This window comes from Bos javanicus, chromosome 17, assembly GCF_032452875.1.
Source record: "Bos javanicus breed banteng chromosome 17, ARS-OSU_banteng_1.0, whole genome shotgun sequence".
Classification (NCBI taxonomy): domain Eukaryota; kingdom Metazoa; phylum Chordata; class Mammalia; order Artiodactyla; family Bovidae; genus Bos; species Bos javanicus.
In genome coordinates this window covers 16,370,283-16,392,188 of record NC_083884.1, presented here as the reverse complement: position 1 = coordinate 16,392,188, position 21,906 = coordinate 16,370,283, and the positions used below count along the sequence as shown (strand labels likewise).

General features: G+C 40.9%; 1 protein-coding gene across 4 annotated transcripts in view; it reads right to left on the bottom strand.

Annotated features, from left to right (window-relative positions):
* INPP4B (inositol polyphosphate-4-phosphatase type II B) overlaps positions 1 to 21,906 on the bottom strand; it is a 456,612-nt gene that overhangs the window by 6,309 nt on the left and 428,397 nt on the right. For 2 of the 4 annotated variants that reach the window (XM_061384111.1, XM_061384114.1), the window contains one exon: positions 681 to 1,044. The exons of the other annotated variants lie outside the window; for them this stretch is intronic. In XM_061384111.1, the coding sequence (XP_061240095.1) occupies positions 870 to 1,044 (175 nt within the window). In that variant the 3' untranslated portion in view covers positions 681 to 869. Of the gene's footprint in view, positions 1 to 680; positions 1,045 to 21,906 lie in introns of those variants that run through there. 4 annotated transcript variants of the gene reach the window in all.

The following is a 21,906-nucleotide window of genomic DNA, read 5'->3' as shown; positions in this document are numbered from 1 at the left end:
AGGAATAAGGCATTTAATTAAGTCTGGCCCTATAGATTTTTAAAGGAAAGTTTCATCTCTATTTGACTGCATTATTTTAACTGTGCAACGAGGAGGAAAATGGCTTTCCAAACAGCCTGGTCCAAGTCTCAGCTTTATCAAGAGGAGTGCTTGTGTACAGATAGTACAAAAGTCACAGGTGCTGAAAATGGGGCATTGAGACACAAACAAGACTTGGTTAAAAAGAATAGAAAAGTACACTGAAAGCCAAATCAACCCAAACCATAGTTACAAATGGATTCATTTAATTACAAAACAGAAATAGCCATTCTCTCCAGAAAGTTACTTGACAGAAAAAAGGTTAACTGCAGCAAAGAAATCACAGAACTAACAGGTTAGAGAAATCCAACAGAGGGTTCTATCAGCTGACGGCGACAGTGGGATCAGCACAGTGGAAATCGAGTCTGGATGGAAGGAACCTCCCACATCTGTAGGACTTGTCTCAGGGGTCCGGGGTGTTGTGCAAATTCAGTCTTAATTTCTTTAAATAAATGGAAATGGGAAGAGGAATAGGAGGTGCAGAACTTCAAGCTTTCAGGATTCTGTTCTTTGTCTTATTCCAAAGACAGGAATTTAAAAATTCTTCTTGAGCTAGTTAACAGTTGGGAAATGCTTTTCCATGAACAAAAAGAGCAAAATAATTCACTTAATGCATAGTACTTCTTTTCTTTTAGCTTTTAGGAAAAACAAATAAAACACAATTCAAACATTTGTTTGTTCTTTTTTTTTTTTTAAATTCTGTGAATCTGAAAATGTAGAAATTACAGCATTGTCCCCATAATTTAAAGTCCATTGTCAGTTGTAGAAAAGAAAGGAATGCAACATAAAACTTATTGGTATTTGGCTAAAAGTAATGCAAGACTTAAAATAAGCCACACAACTAGCAGGTGTGAGCTGACAAGCAGCAAGGCGACAGGATAGAAGTGTCGAGAAGTTGGCTTGTTATCAGTTAGACAGCCTGTTTCAGGATCGTCAGATTCATTCAGTGCTCCCTGGGTTTGTCTGCTGTTAAACAGGGAGGGGGGCAAGGAGTTAGGGGAGAAAAGAAAATAGTATAGCATTCACACAGTAAAGAAACTCAACCTTAGATATCCTGAAATACAACACATTATCTTATATCATACAGACGTTTCAGATGAAGTTTTTACGCTAAATAGACCCAAATGCATCCTGTGTATTTTTCTACCTGGACTACAGTGACAAATATATTAAAAAATGAAGATTCTTTTTTCTTTTTGTGCAGAAAGGAAGAGAGAGATGCTACGATATATTCACGTGGGGCAAATATATATTTTGCCCCAAGGAAAAATTCAAGAAGCATAACAGCACCGATAGAGAACATGACATGGATTAAACTAAAGTATGGATCAGGCCATAAAAAATAATCTGATAAATCAATACATCTTTGGAAAATGAAATGAGAAACACAGTATGTAGTGAAGGAAACAGATGTGTTTGGCACATTCAAACACACCACCTATTGTTTCTGTACCTATATAATGTATTTAAAGTTATAAAAATGATTTATGGAAATGGCTTGGTATTTTAAATGAATTAAACACCTGACATGTCATCCTTGCCAGCCATAAGATTAGTTTAACAAAACCTGACTCAGCACCCTTCCATTGGTTCAGCTCATAAATTATGTTGTCTCCCGCTTATCTTCCTAAAATGAGGCCAAATATATTTCCTATAGACTCCTGAGCTTAAAGGAGATTCATATTTGCAGAGTGACATGTCAAAAAAGAAAAGATTCTAAATTTCCAGGTTGTGTGTTTTCTGTGTAAGTGAAAAATGAGCATTTGTAATTGGGCTGAAATGCAGTTCCAATTATGCCGTATTTGAAACATGCCATACTGATGTGAGCTGAAAACACAAATTCTTTTCTATGGTATAGTTCATCAGTATTCAGAGTATTCAGACTTTCAGTCACTCAGTTGTCAAGGCATTTTTGATCTCTATCAGCTCCTCCAGGTTTTAAAGCAGAAAAACAGGGGTTTCTCAGTCTATGAACAGTGCTCTGTATGCAAAGGTACCTTCTAAACGAGCCCCTTGCCATCCATGACCCCTTTCAACCAGTGGCAGCCTGAAAACCCCCTACAGTGAGATTTTTGACCTGGTGTCCACTAGAACCAGTGGCCACATGTGGACAAACAGCAGTCTTGATGATTTTCAACAGTGATCTGCCTCCATTTAAATCAGTCATGCTGGGCTGGGTTCTAGTGTTCCCTTGTTGGGTGAAGACCTACAGGTTTTGTAGGCAGTGACAAAGTGAACTACTCTTATCTGGAAAACGAGTAGTTTATTGTGTGAAATGGAGTACTATTTAATTCCTATTGTCAGTGGCACTTGGTTACTTGTTCAACTTTGTACTGCTTACTAGGTAGGAAATATGTAGTAGATTTTAAAGTATGGATACTCCCCCACCTTTATCCCTTGGTATCCACATGTGGGGACGGGAGATTGGGATTGACATATATGCACTCTTGATACTATGTATAAACAGATAACAAATGAGAAAATACTGTATATTCCAGGGAAGTCCACTCAGTGCTCTGTGGTGAACTAAATGGGAAGGAAATCCAAAAAACAGAGGATAAATATATATATATATATGTACAGCTGATTCACTTTGCTGGACAACAGAAGCTAACATGACATTGTAAAGCAACTATTATTCAATATACATTTGTGGGAGGTGGGAGGGAGGTTCAAGAGGGAGGGGACATATTGCATACTTATGGCTAATTCATGTTGATGTATGACAGAAATCAACCAATATTGTTAAGCAATTATTTTTGAATTAAATTTAAATAAATTTAAAAAATAAGATATGAATACCTTTGAATGTGACTAACAAAAGCTTTCTTGTCCAATATTATTTCTCTAATATCATCTTTACTAACACTCACTCCTGTCCACTATTAAGATGAAGCTTATCTGTGGCAAATTAACTTTGTTAAAACCTTGGTTCCTTTCCAATGATTCTTGTTAAGAGAAAAGTACAGAGTCTCATGTATCATTTACCTATTATCTACTATTATCTATCATAATATAAATATTACATTCTGATTACAAATTAAGGTTAAATATTAACCTCAGTCTATCAATCATATTATAGAAACGCTTTCCTTTCCCAGTGGGTTACTTATTGACAGGCTCCAGCTGAGACACAGACAACTGGTCAACAAGGAAGTTGAAACAACCTTGTAACAGTCTTTACTTCAAATACAAGGGACTCATTCATACCAGATGGCTTTTTTCCCCTACAATTGCCAGGGCACATTTATTATCTTCCAAGTCTTCTTGTTAAATATGCCTTCCAAGTCAAAGTACCACCTTAAAAGATTGGGTTCTTTTGAGGGGTAGTTTTATAATTGAATTAATTTGTTGCTTACTAATTTTAGTCTCAGGAGATTAGAATAATATATTAAAAATGCCTTTGACATAGTCTTTCTATTCTTCAGCTGAAAGCAACATAGCCTATAAGGCTGCCACAGCATGTAGAGCTTGAGGCCCTGACTATGTCACCCAGTGGGTACAGATGCTCTTGGGGCTGCTTTCCTGCTTCCTGCTAAGAACAGCACAAATGTTTATTTCTTCAGGGCCACAAATGAATTTTTCAGCACTCTGCAAGTGTAAATGCAAAGGATGTGCTAAGTAATAATATTAGTAATTTCCTCCCTGGGAGATTATGACAAATAATTAATTAGTGGCTGCCTGGCATGGCATCCTGACAACCCAGTGTCATTAGCTTTAGCCATCAGTGACGGGTAGATCACCATGGAAGCAAATCACGATGGCGTCTCCACTGAAAATGTGACATGATGAGACATTTAAGGGCAGTTACTGAATCTGCAGGATAGAAAATGATTTTTTTTTTTCTTCAAAGACCTGTCAAAGCAATCACTTAAAATAGAAACAAGTAAAAATGCATCTCATTCTTAAACACATCACTGCCTACATGAGGAGACATTTCCTTAAATAAAACCCAATGTGCGTGACTTGATGATATTTGGTTATTCCCCCTCTTTTCTATCACTGATTACTGCTGTATCCTAGATCACAAGGCTGACAAGTCCCCCACTACAGGTATCCTCTCAAATCATTCAGACCTCTGAAAATACAAGGTAGAGTCTTCTTATCTCCCCCTGCTGGGTAATTATTCATGAATAATGTTGCTATTTGATATTTTATTCCTTTAACCACTGTAGCTCTTCAAGCTCCCCCAAAGGAAAATTAGCAATTAAAACTGAATTGAAAAATCTTTCCTTCTGACCAGAGAGCTGATTTCCTCCCATGCTAAAATGAGACCATTTCATGTTTAATTACATTCAAGTTCGGAGTTATAGGCATAGCATCTTGAAATGATGAGCCAAGATTTTAGAGCCAATATCTCACTGGGCTTTATTTGAGTCCACATTCATCTGATAAGTTGATGTAAATAGAGCACCATGTTTCAGGCTCTAAAATGTTGGATTGTGTCAGATTTTAAACTGGCAGACCTGTGTAGAGATGAATATAATGTAGGTCTTTATCAATAAGAGATTTGAGAGTGGTATCTACATCATAGAACAGGAGATTCTCAGACGCTAAGTGACTTTAAGAAGACTTCAAGTTGAATTATACATAGATGAGAAAATAAATTTAAAGCCTTTGCCTAGGCTTCGACAACAGTAAGTTGTAAGAAAAAGGATCCTGAGAATGTAGTTTGCCTAGTTCACACTGCTTATATGATAGTCTGGTAAAATAAGGGGAGAAGGATTTTTTGCTTGCAGTTTAGATTTAGATCCAGTTTTAAATATAATGACTCAAAATACACTTAGATGTCAAATTACCAAAACTTTCCAAAAATTTAGCTTATAATTAGAATATGGAAAGTATATTTCCAGGACTTCTTTTTTTAAAAAATACTGTGCTATTGTTTAAATATAGGGGGGGTGTTTTAATAAAAGAATATCAAGGTTGTGATAATTTCCACTGGATTAGAAGCAAGACTGGGCTTCTCACAGGGCACTAGTGTTAAAGAACCTGCCTGCAAATGCAGGAGAAGTAAGAGACGTGGATTGGGAAGATCCCCTGCAGGAGGGCATGGCAACCCACTCCAGTATTCTTGCCTGAAGAATCCCATGGACAGAGGAACCTGGTGGGTTATGGTCTATGAGGCTGCAAAGAGTCAGACACAACTGATGTGACTTAGCATGCACTCAGAAGCAGGATTAGCTTTTGTAGCCACTGAATCCTCAGAAACATTTAAAATGCTTTCTTCATTTTAACTGGATTTCAGAATCTAATACAAAATACATGTCATCCACAGGAAAAACCCCTGAATTAGGAAATTTCTCAGAAGACATAAAACTATGTCACTGTTTGGAGTGTCCAGATCATAGAATGTTTTCAATAATCATAGACAAGTTTGCTATAAAAGAGAGAGCAGTGTTAAGTGAAATCACAGTCAGAGGAAGCAAGAGTCCTTGGTATAGGACACTGCATGTATTTCTGGATGTGACATGCCAAGGGGAGGGCTATTGTGAACTAGACGATGCCAGAGCAAGGTCACCAGGGAAATGATAGTGGGCCTGGAAACCTGGCAAAACAGAAAAGACTAGGGGCAATTGGAAGGGATTTCATTGGCTTAGAGAAGAGGGACATTTATGGTTAAGTGGTTGTTGATTTCAGATAGTCAAAGATTCAATCGTTTAAAGTCTGGGCAAACTGCAAAGCAATGGAAATGTCTGAAGTAAGGAAAGAGATCTCCATGTATCATAGCCAATCACGTGACAGCTACTGTATAGATATTACAGTAAGTCTCCAACATAACCAATGAGCTCCATTCTGAGAGCATGTTCGCAAGTTCAATATGTTGGTACGTCCAACCAGGTTAGCCTAGGTACCCAACTAACACAATCGACTATATAGTATTATTACTGTACTGTAATAGGTTTATAATATATTTCATACAAGCATACATAAAAAGAAAACAGACACAAAAAATAAAGAAAACAATTTTAATCTTATGGTACAGCACCTTTATGGAGAAGGCAATGGCATCCCACGCCAGTACTCTTGCCTGGAAAAGCCCATGGACAGAGGAGCCTGGTAGGCCGCAGTCCATGGGGTCGCTTAGAGTTGGACACGACTGCGCAACTTCACTTTCACTTTTCACTTTCATGCATTGGAAAAGGAGATGGCAACCCACTCCAGTGTTCTTGCCTGGAGAATCCCAGGGATGGGGGAGCCTGGTGGGCTGCCGTCTATGGGGTCGTACAGAGTTGGACACGACTGAAGCGACTTAGCAGCAGAAGCAGCATAGCACCTTTAAAAGTCCAGTAGTCCAGTACCACAGTTGGCATGCAGGAGCTGGCATTGAGTGAACAGGCAAGAAATTACTGACTACAGGAGGGAGAGGAGGTGGGAGATGGTAGAGCCGAAGGACTGTTAGCAATTGGAGACAGAGGGCAAGTTGCAATCTCACTTATGCCTGACACTGATGGCACAGGTTCTGATTGCTTGCTGGAACCAGATGGGTGTTCGCTTTTTCACAAGTTTGCAACTTAAAGGCTCATATGTAGGGGACTTACTGTATCTTATTCATTTCTTACAAACAGTCCAATGGGTTGGTATTATTATCCCCCACAGGTTAAAAAGGATTATAAAACTTGCTTAAGCAGCAGATAGGGAATTTATATCTTCATCTTACTAATAGAAAAACCATATTGCTTTCACCTTATGATTGGGTTCCTTTCAGCACACATTTCCTTCTACCTCTCAGAAACTGGTAGGTGCGATTTCTTGCTAGTTGCTAGATTAGATTAAGCAACCTCTAAAATTACTTTCATCTCTACCTTCCTATGATTCTTTGATTCTATTAAGACATAGAGGCACACTCTAGAGATGCTTATTTTTCTACTAATAAAATAGTTGACAGTTCAATAAGAAATAGTTGGGGTATGGGACAAAACACAAGCTGGAATCAAGACTGCCGGGAGAAATATCAATAACCTCAGATATGCAGATGACACCACCCTTATGGCAGAAAGTGAAGAGGAACTCAAAAGCCTCTTGATGAAAGTGAAAGTGGAGAGTGAAAAAGTTGGCTTAAAGCTCAAAATTCAGAAAACAAACATCATGGCATCTGGTCCCACCACTTCATGGGAAATAGATGGGGAAACAGTGGAAACAGTGTCAGACTTTATTTTTCTGGGCTCCAAAATCACTACAGATGGTGATTGAAGCCATGAAATTAAAAGACACTTACTCCTTGGAAGGAAAGTTATGACCAACCTAGATAGCATAATCAAAAGCAGAGACATTACTTTGCCAACAAAGGTCTGTCTAGTCAAGGCTATGGTTTTTCCTGTGGTCATGTATGGATGTGAGAGTTGACTGTGAAGAAGGCTGAGTGCCGAAGAATTGATGCTTTTGAACTGTGGTGTTGGAGAAGACTCTTGAGAGTCCCTTGGACTGCAAGGAGATCCAACCAGTCCATTCTGAAGGAGATCAGCCCTGGGATTTCTTTTGAAGGACTGATGCTAAAGCTGAAACTCCAGTACTTTGGCCACCTCATGCGAAGAGTTGACTCATTGGAAAAGACTCTGATGCTGGGAGGGATTGGGGGCAGGAGGAGTAGGGGACGACAGAGGATGAGATGGCTGGATGGCATCACTGACTCGATGGACGTGAGTCTGAGTGAACTCTGGGAGTTGGTGAGGGACAGGGAGGCCTGGCGTGCTTCGATTCATGGGGTTGCAAAGAGTCGGACATGACTGAGCAACTGATCTGATCTGGTCTGATCTGATGGGGCAAAAATCAAAGAATGCAAAGAATGATAACATCGTATTTCATTTCTAAAGTCTCTTGCTCATTCTTACCTGCTTTTAGAATTTAAAAAAAATCTGACATATTTAATGTTTAGTTTCTCCCCCACATCTCTTCTTGCATTCTTCTTCCAATTTCACTCTTTTAGTTTCACAAAGTACCTAGACAATAAGAATCTCTTCTTGTCCGAATGAGGAAGGCTCTTGGGACTTCCCTGGTGGTCCAGTGGCTGAAACTCTGCACTCCCAATGCAAAGGACCCTGGTTCAATCCCTGGTCAGGCAACTAGAGCCCGCATGCCACAACTATGAGTTTGCATGCTGCAACAAAGACCCTGCACAGCCGAATCAGTAATACACATAAATACTTATTTAAAAAGAAGCAAGGCTTCAAGTGGTGACACGTTCAGACAGTGTTTAACACTGCTTTGAATTTTGCAGACGCTCAGAAAAACAACTCAAGATAGCTAAAAATGTCTTATAAAAAAGTTTAAAAAGGAAAAGAGACAGAATGAATGAGTTCAAAGTATAATTGCTTCCATCAGACCATTTTCAGAGAATTGATACCAGATTTGATCTTCGAATTTTAGCAAGGGGAATATTTGGATGGGGTCCAGAAAGAAATACCATAAATGATTAAAGGGCTGAAGAAAAAAAGCTTCTGAGGAAGTGTTTAAGGTTAATTTTGTTTGGATAAAAAGGAAGGTTAATATGTGATGTGACTGCTACATTTGACTGTATGTAAGACAGTGGTAAAATCATTTTTGAGGTATTAAATTGTTTTGCTCTCTTACATTTTACCCTGTAGCATAAAGCACATCTCCGGGGATTTTAGCAGTGCTGAAAGCAAGAGCGGCCTGGACTAAATAGATTTGGTGTTCTTTAATCTTACAACAGAGAATGTGTGAGGTGTCCATTGAGGAGGCAAAAGGATCTTTGAGGGTTAAAAGAGAAAAGAGAGGGAGAAGGAGAAGGAAGGGGAGGGAGGGAGGGAGGGAAGGCGGGGAGAGTGAGAGTGAGAGAGAGAGAGAGAGAGAGAGAGAGAGAGAGAGAGAGAGAGAAAGAGAGCAAGCACAGTGGGGAGAAGACAAAGGGACAAATGTTGGTGCTCCCAGAGGATGACACCCTGTGTGGGGAGGCAGGATCATGGAGGGCAGGGAGAAGGGGGCAGCCAGCACATGCATCAAAGGGGCTGGCCCTCCATCATTGGTCTGCTTTGCCAAAGGCTCCCTTGTTTTGAGCTTGGCTTGGATGCAAGGAATTTGAAGCAGCTTAAAGGTACCATAATGAATAGGAAGTGGGCATACCAGCAGTTGATGTACAAAATAAGACTGTGACAAGTGGAGAGCTCAAAACAATAGGAACCGATTTGCCACCAGCCTGGCTGGACAGGAGCTGAAATGTGGAATGAAGTTTATTTAAAGAAATTATTTAAAAAGAAAACCAAGCCCTATTACCTTATATATACCTTGGTTAGTAAGCAGGTTATAGGGCAATTCTACAAAGAAGTATATAGATGCAGATATATGCCTATAACTCATTTTCTATTTCCCATGTGATGTTATTAGCTTTACTTTGTATAAGAGCTCCTACAAGTTGACTTAGTTTTAATGGCTTCAAAGTATCAGTCAGAGAGAAGAAATCAGATTAGCCAATAAAACATTCTGTGAGTGAATTTGTGGCAAAAGTACTTAAAAATATAAACAACCCTTGTCTCACCACTTTAGTTTGTCACTCTCTTGGACTGGAAAGAATTTTTACATCCCAGTAAAGAGAAAGTTAACAAGAAAAAATATAAGACTTCTGATTCCTTTCTTGATAGGCACCAGGAAAAGTATAATGAGGTAAATCTATGGACACCCAGCTTTCCTGGTGGGGCAGGGAACCCAGCAGAGCAGGCAGCCTGACTCCATGGGCTGTTCTTGCTCTCAAATAAAAATAAAAGCCCATGTATGCCTATGTATTCTGAAGGTACCCTGGGAAAGTAGTGGGTATCTAACAAGAGATACACATTTGGACACACCAAACAGGAAAGAAGGGCTTCCCTGGTAGTCCAGTGGCTGAGACTTTGTGCTCCCGATGCAGGGGGCCTGGGTTCAATTCCTGGTCAGGGGAATAGATCCCATATGCTGCAACTAAGAGTTTGTATGCCTCAAGGAAGGTGGAAGGTCCTATGTGCTGCAACGAAGACTAAGCATATTAAAAAGCAGAAACATTACTTTGCCGGCAAAGGTCTCTATATCAAAGGTATGGTTTTCTCCAGTAGCCATGCATGGATATTAGAATTTGGCCATAAAGAAGACTGAGCACCAAAGAATTGATGCTTTCATACTGTGATGCTGCAGAAGACTCTTGAACGTCCCTTGGATAGCCAGGAAATCCAACCAGTCAATCCTAAAGGAAATCAATCTTGAATATTCACTGGAAGGGCTGATGCTGAAGCAGAAGCTCTGATACTTTGGCCACCTGATGCAAAGAGCTGACTCATTGGAAAAGACCCTGATGCTGGGAAAGACTGAGGTAGGAGGAGAAGGGGATGACAGAGGATGAGATGGCTGAATGTCATCGTCAATTCAATGGCCATGAGTTTGAGCAAATTCCAGGAGATAGTGAAGGACAGGCAAGCTTGGCATGCTTCAGTCCCTGGGGTCACTAAAGGTCAGACATGTGGCTTAGCAACTGAACAATAATAACAACAGAAAAGAACATCAGCTCAGCCTCCCAGCACCCATTTGGTTAAGTGTCAATCTTCCCCTTTAAAGGGGGAAGGTTAAGATTACCCAATAGCACTACTGAGAGATTACATAAAGGCACCTACCATATTCTCAGCAATAAAAATAAGTAAATAGGAAAATAAAAAATTCTCTCCCTATCCCTCCTTTTGGGATTCCCAGGTAGCTCAGTGGTAAAGAATCCATCTGCCAATGCAGGAGTCTCAAGAGATGTGGGTTTGGTCCCTGGGTCAGGAAGATCGCTTAGAGAAAGAAATGGCAACCCACTCCGGTATTCTTGCCTGGGAAATTCCATGGACAGAGGAGCCAGGGGGCTACAGTCCATGGGGTCGCAAAGAGTCGGATATGACTGAACAACTAAACAACAACAACAAATCCCTCCTTTTGCTAAATGTCAGTTTTCAGACAAGGAGCACCTTGGCCAGATGTACAGCCACTTAGCTCGGGCTCTTTCTCCTCTCATTCTCTCTAATGGTGAGATGCCCCAGGATTCAGGACAGCACCCTTCTGGTTCCTGTACTACAGATACTACTTCCAGGTGATTTCAGCCAGTCCCCTGACATAACTATGATGATATGATGATGAGCCTCAAATTTCTCTCTCCTTACTGTACACTTCTTCTCTAAATTACAGACACATATAGTGCATCTTCACTTGGCTGCTTACCTTACAGACATTTTAAAGTAATGAAGCATGGAAGAATACGCCACCCCCAAATATGCCACACTGGCATAAGGATTATTTCGAGCTAAAGGCACTTGAAAAACAGCAGGTGCAGGAAGAGTACTCTGACCTCCCCTTTTCTTCCTGAAAGAAAGAGATAAAACCACCACATGACAGATGCCCTGCCACTACGAGGAGGAAAGAAACATTCTTATCACCAGAGACGGGGAGTCAACTCCGAGAGAATTCTATACAGCAGGGCTAGATGAGAGAACTCTTATCTCCTTCTAGCTCCTCCCCCACTGCCCCATATATTTCAATTATTTTTCCACAATTGCTTTTCTTCGTTCAACCTGGTATAAACGCATTTCAGTTTTGACATTTCTTTGGATCTTCATTTTCTTTTGAGAATTTCCATGTATATGTAGTGTGTTTGCTTTTCTCCTGTTAATGTGTCTTATGGCAGTTTCATGCTCAGGCCCAGCCAGAGACCCTAGGAGGGCAGAGGAAAAGTTTTACCTCCCATCTAGTTCCAAGGTCACATCTTAACTGGAGTCCATGTTCTCTGCCACCACTACACACCAGTTCCTCCTTTCCTCCCTATCACAGGAAATGACACTCAGCCACTCTCAGACATTCATGTTGAGCACCTCAACTCTCCCTGATTCTTCTGCACTATTTACCCTGCATCCCTCCATCCATCAACCAGTGGGACCACTTGGCACCATCTCCTCTGCTGCGACCTGCCTATGATCCTCCATAATTGTGGGCTTATACTGAAGGAAGCTGGTTTCCTGTCTTCTCCACTCTTGCTCCTCTATTAAGTTTTAGTAAATGGCAAAGCAACCGACACACTCCTCTGGTCACATCCTAAAACCATGTCCCCAAGAGCTTTTATGGAATGAAAATCCATCTGCATACCAGGCTCCCATAGGGAGCCAGGCTTGTCAAAATACCAGCGGTGCTTATCCATATGCAAGGATATGCAAATATTTTCAACTGCTCAGCACTGAGACCAAGGCTCCTGAATCTCAAGGAAGAAGTTCAGTTATATCTTCTTTCGTTACAATCTCAGGCTTTTCAGGTTTTTTCAATCCCTTCCCACTCTTGCCATTTCTATGAGATTCTAGCCAGTGAGATAAATCTTGCCAGGCTTTCAAAGTGATGGACTTTGGGTTTTCTTTGCCACATCTGGAACGGATGAAGCCGAGTATGGACCAGTTCAACATCAGACATCACCACCACAGTGCTGGTATCAGACATCACCACCTCAGTGCTGGTATCAGACATCACCACCTCAGTGCTGGTATCAGACATCACCACCTCAGTGCTGGTATCAGACATCACCACCACAGTGCTGGTATTATTAAACATTCATTTCTACTCCACCTTGGAATTAGATGCTCCAGAAGGATCACCTTAGAGTTCTTGCCCCTGGAATCATCATTTTCTTCTCTAGGAGAGGGTTTCTTTCTCCTGCTTTCAACTTTTCGCCATTTCTCTTTCCCAGATCTCTCCTATTCCCACCATCCCAAGCAAACAGCACAAAGCTACAATTTATATTATCAACTTCTGAAACTGAAGTCTTACGAAAATCCTCGTGAAAGAGAATAAATGCATTCAATAACCATGGAGTGGGTTTTTAGAGACAAATGTGTGGTTAAGAACAACAGCTACACAACTACAACAATGACCGAAGATAAAATATCAAGTCCACCAAGGACGAAGAACTCCAAGCTATGACTCAAATGCTTTACATGTATTATCACTAATCCAGGCTACGGAGATTTAAAGATCAGGGAAGGAAGGCATCTTAGAGAAATTAACTTTTGTGATGGACAGTGAAGGCTGAACAGAATTTCAGTGGTGAGAAATTAGGTGCAGTTTGGGGGGATGTAAATAGCACAGAAAGTCATGGAGAAAGGAAAGTGTCAGATGTACTTAGGAATGACCCACAGTTCACTTTGGTTGTAATAATGGGGCAGCAAGGAAATAAATGAAGACAGAAAAATTAAAATTAGTATTTTCTTTCTTGTTGGTTATCTATTGTAGACTTTTTCTAAAATAAACACCTTTTTTGTGGCAAGAAGTTCAACTTCATTGTTTTAAAATGGGGCTACGTTGCAAATGTTTGTATTGATGATAAAAACTTAGAGTTTACTTTCGAAATGATGGGTGGACAAACACTGAGGACCAATGAGCAGTGGGATGGTGTGATGAGCTACGCACAGCACAAGTAGTAGCACAGCTGCAGCAGCCAAGATGGTTCAAGCCAGGCCTGCAGAAGGGATGGAATAAACCAGAGACATGGAGACCAATCAGGGCATGCCTGGTGGCCCAGACAGTAAAGAATCTGCCTCCAATGCAGGAGACCTGGGTTTGATCCCTGGGTTGAGAAGATCCCCTGGAGAAGGGAATGTCAACCCACTCCAGTATTCTTGCTTGGGGAATTCCATGGATAGAATTTTCAAATGTTTTTTGAAATTCAACTGGACTGCTGGGCTATATAGTCCATGAGGTTGCAAAGAGTTGTACACAACTCAGTGACTAAAACACACACACACAAGGAGACCAGTTGAAAGTGTTAATTGCTCAGTAATGTCCAGTTCTTTGTGACCCCATGGACTGCAGCCCACCAGGCTCCTCTATCCATGGGATTTCCTAGGCAAGAATATTTGAGTGGGTAGTCATTCCCTTCTCCAGGGAATCTTCCCAACCCAGATACTGAATCTGTGTCTCCTGTATTTCGGGCAGAATCTTTACCCTCTGAGCCACCAGGGAAGCCCTGGAGACCAGTTAGGGGGCTATTCTAATATTCAAAGCCAGAGATGACAGAGTTTGAACTTGGAGTGTGGGGGAAGGGTAAAGAAGTTACAGATTCTAAAACAGAAGTGATTTGAAAAGTAGACAAAGAGTTTAGGTAGGCGGGACTTCCCTGGTAGTACAGTAGATAGGAATCTGCCTGCCAATGCAGGGAACAGGGTTCCATCCCTGGTTTGGGAAGATTCCACATGCTGTGGAGCAACCATGTCCCAGCACAAGAACTACTGAGCCTGTGTGCCTCAACTACTGAAGGCCCTATGCCCTAAAGTCTGTGCTGCACAAGTGAGAAGCCCGCACACTGCAATGAAGAATAGCCCTAACTTACTACAACTAGGGTGGACATGACTGAAGCAACTCAGCATGAACACATCCATGCTGCAACTAGAGAGAGCCCACAGAAAGGCAATGAAGATCCAGCTCAGTCAAAAAAAAAAAAAGAATTTAGGTAGGGGGTAGGGGAAGATTAGGGAGAGAAAGTTATAAAAATATGTTCAGGTTTTAGGAGGAAATGCGTTCTATTCAAATATGCTGCTGTGCTAGTCGCTCAGTTGTGTCCAACTCTTTGCAACCCTATGGACTATAGCCTGCCAGGCTCCTCTGTCCATGGGATTCTCCAGGGAAGAATATCAGAGGGCTTGCCATGCCTTTCTCCAGTGAATCTTCCCAACCTAGGGATCGAACCCAGGTCTCCTGGGTTCACATTGCTTGCAGATTCTTTTAAATTTTATTTTTGTTTTTTATGATTTCATGGCTTCCCTCGTAGCTCAGTAAGTAAAGAGTCTGCCTGCAATGCAGGAGATCAGGTTCAGTTCCTGGGTTGGGAAGATCCTCTGGAGAAGGAAATGGCAACTCACTCCAGTATTCTTGCCTGGAGGATCCCATGGACAAAGGAGCCTGGAAGGCTACAGTCTATGCGGTCGCAAGAGTCAGACATGACTTAGCAACAAAACCACCACTGGATGAAAGATTCTTTAAGTTCTATAGTGCTTTATAATTCTCAAAAGCTTCACACACATGATTCCATATAATCTCATAACAACACTTTATTCCTCTATCAATATATTACCCCTCCCTCCTTCCCTGTCCTGACTGGTAACCAGGAAATTGTTCTTTACCCTGGTGAATCTGTTTCTTTTTTGTTTTATGCATTAGTTGGTCATATTTTTTAGATTCTACATTTAAACAATACCATGTGGTGTTTGTCTTTTTCTGTCTGACATTTCATAAAGCATAACACCCTCCAAGTCCATCCACGTTATTGCAAATGGCAGAATTTCATTTTTCTTACTTGACTGAGTAGTATTCCATTGTACACACACACACACACACACACACACCATGCACCACATCTTCCTTATCCATTGGTCTGTTGATGGACATTTAGGTTGCTTCCATACCTTGGCAACTATCAATAATGCTGTTTAAATATGTTGTGCTTGATATAAGACTTTAGATATTCTTAACAAAGGTAGGTCTAGACAGGATCTATACCAAACATTTGGAAGTTACCTTCAAGAAGTGAGTTAATTAGAGGAAGTCACCCATGTAGAGAGTATAAGATAAGCAGAGATGAGGGCTGAGGGTAAAGCTCTGGGAATGCTTGCATTTGTAAGGCCAGTGAGGAAGGAGGCAGAAGGCATGAGAAAACAGTCACAGATTCAAAGAAAGAGAATTAACCTCTGCGTCAATTGGAGCGACGAGGTTGCAAAGTAAATACATGGTTACTGGACTCCATAACTTTGTGACTTGTAGCCTTTGACTTTCAGTAGAATTTTAGAAACAGAAATTAGTATATAAACGACTGATAAATGAACAGCAAAGAATGGGAGGCAGCACATTATTTTAACTACTGTATTCAGAGCCTTGATGGTGAAAGGAAGGAAGAAGAATGACAGCACAAAGCCTCCAAGAGGCAACAGAATCAACCAAGTGTTTTGGGATCTGTGAGATAAGTATGCCTGGAAGCACAGTGGAAAGAGAAAATGGGGAAGAGTCAAGAAAATGTGAAAGTTGGTCATCTTTTTGTTTTCAGAAAAAAAAAAAAAAGTAGATATTTATGGGTTGAGGACTAGCTACAAAATAGGGAGCTTTCATTGCTTATCAAAAAGTCCTTACTAAGTGTGTGTTAGTTGTTCAGTCGTGTCTGACTTTTTGTGACCCCATGGACTGTAGCCTGCCAGTCTCCTCTGTCCATGGAATTCTCCAGGCAAGAATACAGATTGTGTTGCCATTCCCTTCTTCAGGGGTTGTTCCTGACCCAGAGATCAAACCCAGGTGTCCTGCATTGGAGGCAGATTCTTTACTGACTGAGCCACTCAAGAAATCCACTAACCAAAACACTCCCTGGCTCATCTGGATGTGGAACCAAAGGTAACCGTAACCTAATTAGAAGCTTCATCTCTTTCCTCTTTGTGACACAATCAGAACTTTTCACAATATATTATCAGTGGTTTCAGTTCAGTTCAGTTCAGTTCAGTCACTCAGCCATGTCTGACTCTTTGCGACCCCATGAATCGCAGCACGCCAGGCCTCCCTGTCCATCACCAACTCCCGGAGTTCACTCAGACTCACGTCCATCGAGTCAGTGATGCCATCCAGCCATCTCATCCTCTGTCGTCCCCTTCTCCTCCTGCCCCCAATCCCTCCCAGCATCAGTGTCTTTTCCAGTGAGTCAACTCTTCGCATGAGGTGGCCAAAGTACTGGAGTTTCCGCTTTAGCATCATTCCTTCAAAAGAAATCCCAGGGCTGATCTCCTTCAGAATGGACTGGTTGGATCTCCTTGCAGTCCAAGGGACTCTGAAGAGTCTTCTCCAACACCACAGTTCAAAAGCATCAAGTCTTCAGCGCTCAGCCTTCTTCACAGTCCAACTCTCACATCCATATGTGACCACTGGAAAAACCATAGCCTTGACCAGACAGACCTTTGTTGGCAAAGTAATGTCTCTGCTTTTCAATATGCTATCTAGGTTGGTCATAACTTAGTGGTTTAGTAAACAAATAAAGCCAAGGTTGAATTTTTGATCACCTAAGCATTCATGCCACAATTATTCAGAACATCTATGCTGCTGGTCCTGCGGTTGGAGTAGCATCTTTGTACGGTTTTGGAGCTCAGTGTCTGTAAGTCCCAAGTATTTATATTTTACATTCACATGCAAGTTTCAGTTTATGCTGCCTTTTCATATGGTTCTTTGGACTGAAGCCTTCCCATGATCATATACACACAAAAACAACTAATTAGAGCATTTTATCAACACAAATGACTATCAAATTGACTACACCAGAATGTATTGTTCTGCGTCCCTTTTAATTTCTAATACTGCTAGTGACCTGTAATTATCTGGTGCCTGATATTGTATCCAACATGCTATTTCTGATTATAGCCACTGGGAAAACTTTACAATTGGCTTCCCAGAACTTCTGTACCTAGAGCTAACAAATGATCTTAAAAGATATCCACCTATCTTCTACTGACACAGATGCTTCCTCTTGCTTTCCTGTTCAATGCTGAGTATTTCTTTTCCTTTTTAAAATTGGTTTTGTATCAATATAAGTTATAGGCAGTTGGCCATGAATCTTGATTAATTTGGGCTTCCCAGGTAGCACCAGTGATAAAGAACCTGCTTGCCAATGCAGGAGACTTAAGAGACGTGAATTCGATCCCTAGGTTGGGAAAACTACCTGGAGAAGGAAATGGTAACCCACTCCTGTATTCTTTTTTTTTTTTTTTTAACTTAATTTATGTTTTAATTGAAGGATAACTGCTTTACAGAATTTTGTTGTTTTCTGTCAAACCTCAACATGAATCAGCCATAGGTATACATGTATCCCTCTGGAGAATCCCATGCACAAGGAGCCTGGTGGTGACAGTCCATAGGGTCAGAGTCAGACATGACTGAAGCGACTTAGCACACATGCATGCTAGATTAATTTTCCTTTTTGACCTATACCTCTCAAGCCCTCTAAGAAGTACAGAATACAATGCCATGAAAACGCTATTCCCTAAGATATCTCTGATGAAATAAGTTGGGAAAATAACTGCGTTAAAAACTCAAGCAGGACTTTTTATTTACATAGTTATCCAAGGAATATTTTTTGAGTACCAACTTTGTGCCTTCAATAGTTTGAACTGACTACAATCTAAGAATAAAAAGAAAGAGGAAGGGGGTGTCATATAGAATAAGTTGACTGATCTTGAAGTAAGAGAAGCCTCTGAATTCCAGGCTAAAGAATTTTAATATTACTCTCTCTGTAGTGGGAGTCGTATGACTAGAGTTGAACTGCAGGAAAATCTCTTTGGGAGGAATGTGTAAAACAGATTAGAAGGTGAAGGACTAGAAGAAAGAGTAATTACGAGAGTATTTCAGTGGTCCAGGTCAAAAGTTATAAAGGTCTGGAGTAAAGCGAAGTAAATAGAAATGAATGAGAGACTATATATGTGATAGTTGAGTGGGGTTCATGTTAGACAGAGGTAGCAATTACAAATGGCAAGACCCAGGAGAGAGTATTCTGTCTCAGATACATTTGTCTCAGATACATTTTTTTTTCCTTCTGTCTGTTTTTGTAACACTGATGCAGATAATCAAACTGAGTCTAACAGAGCCATTCTTTCTGACACTTGCAACCATTTCCTGCAATAATTCTTGAAATGGCTGTGCCGTTTGCCAAACAGATGGCTATCCGTGAGAGTACGAAATGATCACTTGGAGCCAATCGCAGTAATTGCTTCCAGTTAACGCTTTTATTATTATTTATTTTTAATTGGAGGCTAATTGCTTTACAATATTGTGTTGGCTTTGGCCATACAACAACATGAATCAGCCGTAGGTATACGTATGTCCCCTCCCTCTTGAACCTCCCCACGCCTCACCATATCCCGCCTCTTTACGCTGTCACAGAGCGCCGGCTTGAGCTCCTCCGTTGTACAGCAACTTGCTATTAGCTCTCTGCTTTAAATATGGCAGAGTGTATGTGTCAGGGCCACTCTCTTCATTTCTCCCACCCTATCCTTTCCTGTTGTGTCCAAGGTCTGTTCTCTACATCTGTGTCTCTATTCCTGCCTGGCAAATAGATTCATCAGTACTATTTTTTTATTATTATTAAAATAAAAAATGTGTCAGTAGTTTCATTCCAGTAGAACCAAGAGGATTCTACGGGCCCCTTAATTTCTTTTTCTACCCACTTGGCTTGGGTTTTGTTCCACATCTGAGTAAGACACAGAGACACAGAGCTTAGAAAAAGGGTCTTTTCCCCTTCTTTTCTCACTTGTGTATGCTAGTTGCTCAGTCGTGTCTGACTCTTTGTGACTCAATGGACTGTAACCCGCCAGGCCCCTCTGTCCATGGGATTCTCCAGGCAAGAATGCCATTCCCTTCTCCAGGGGATCTTTCCAACCCAGGGATCAAACCTGCATCTCCTGCATTGCAGGCAGATTCTTTCCTGTCTGAGCTACCCGAGGAATCCTTCTCTTGTTTAGGCTCCCTCTAAGTTGCTTAAAATTTTTCTACAACTCAGATTGTTACTGCTAGAAGGCAACATTAGAGATTACATCATCAAACCCCTTCATTTTTCAGAAGAGGAAGCAGAGGCTCCAGAGGAAGACCAGGAGCTCATTAGCAAGGTACAGAGCAGAAATTGTGTGCAGAACAATTAGATTAACTATATATTCTTCAGTTTACACACAATGAAACAGAACCCCCTCTCATGCTCCATCCCTACCAAGGAGCCCTTTTCTTACTCCTCAGGTTTTATGCATTGTGAGGACAAGTTGTCTGGCACATTGTTGTACAGAAATGCACTCAGGCTTGGGAGGAACCAGAGCTGGAGAACCTCCATATGACTCACTGTGATCTCACTGTTCCTCAGTAATCCCTATGGTGCTCTGGCTCATTTTTCTACATAATTGTGGTGTAAAACTGTCCTTTCTGAACCTGCCACTGTGGCTGCTGCTGTTTCAACTTATAAAACACTGAAAAATTCAAGAAGGAAGAAAACTAATGGATGGTTCCTATAACACTCATGCATAAAGCATCAACTAAGCTCATAGAAAGTTAATAATAAAGGTTACCACTTATTGAGCAGCGATTGTGTCACAAATACCAATCACTTATATCACTACTGTGAGGTGGGTACAGAGACTTATTGTGCAAATGGGAAAACGCAGATACTAGGTAGAATATCCAGGTTGACACTGGTAATAGAGGTCGAGCTAGAATTAGAATCTGGTTCCTCTGACTCCTGTCTGTGCTCTTAATTGTTGTCATACACTTTTCTTTTCTACATTATGCATTGTGCCAGAAACTATACAGATTACAGTACATGAGTACATGGCCTTATAGTCTAACCAGAGCAGCCCAACATACCAAGAATTAGTGAAAAATACAGTCTTGCCATATAAGAAATAAAGGTTTTTTATGTTTGTGTGCTAAGTTGCTTCAGTTGTGTCCATTGCTTTGCAACCTTATGGACTGTAGCCTGCCAGGCTCCCCATCCATGGGATTTTCCAGGGAAGAATACTGGAGTGGGTTGCCATGCTCTCCTCCAGGGGATTTCCTGACTTAGGGATTGAATCTCCTTTTCTTGTGTCTCTTGCATTGGTAGGCAGCTTCAAGGGTAATAAAATAACTTAATATAGTATATTTACTATATAGTATATGTAGAAATATAGAATATTTCACGTGCTAAAATGTGAATAAAATGTATGATAATCAAGATGATAATCAGATGAAGAAGTACATAGGGTGAGGTCCCCAGCACAGATTTTGTCCCTCATGGAACTGGGGTCTGTAACCCTCCCAGCATTCAGATGTCCTCACCAACCCGGATGTTCATCAAATGTCTTTGCTCAAGAGCTTAATTTCCAGCCCATACCCCCTGCAATCCTCTTGTCTCTTCGTCATTCTGTTGACCGACATCATCTTGATGCTACTGAGGGGGTCCAGACTCAGTCATCTCATTAGCATAAATGCCTGTGCTCTCAAAGAATTTTTCTTTTCTTAATTTTTACTTTATTGTATGTAGAATTTGAAGAAGGATAGATATATGTATATGTACAACTGAATCACTTTGCTGCACACCTGAAACCAATACCAACATTGTTAAGCAACTATATTGCAATATAAAATGAGATAAAGGCTTTGAATCGAAAGAGTTATCAGTGTGGGCTTAGGCTTAGGGTGACCACACATTCCAGTGTGCCTGGTATAGCCCCAGTCTACACTGACTGGCCCAGTAGAAGTTAGACGAAAGGAGAGACAACATGTAGGTATTAAACAAAAAATAAAAATAAAAAAAAAGATAAAGGCAAAGACTTGTGGGTTTTGCTACGCTTGTCACATGTTTGCTGAATGAGTGTGTAGTGGCACATATTTCTGTCAAAACATGGTGAAAAGATGAGTGAGAGAAACAGAGAGGCCGTGATCTGACAGAGATCAGGAGAAGATAAAATGACACCACAGGACTGTACGGTTCAAAACACTATATTTGGATTTTAGAAAAATTAGTCTGAAAATAATATACAGGGTAGATTGAAGCAGAGAGACTGGAAGCAGAAAAAGCAGGAAAAAGAATATTGAAATAATCAAGGTGTGTGGCAAATAAGAAAGGACCAGGGTGGTGGAGAGAACCTGTCAAAGTCAGAGAAATGTTCAGGGGAAGAATTGGCAGAATTTCAGTTGACGGACAAGTAATTAAGACTTGCATTGCTGTTTACGATGACACTGGTCCCAACTTTTAGACACTGTCTTCATGCGCAGTGAGAGAACAATGCAGCATTGCCTGGTGTACTCATGACACTTTGGGACTTAGAGGAAGCAAATTGAAAGAATGGTACCTGC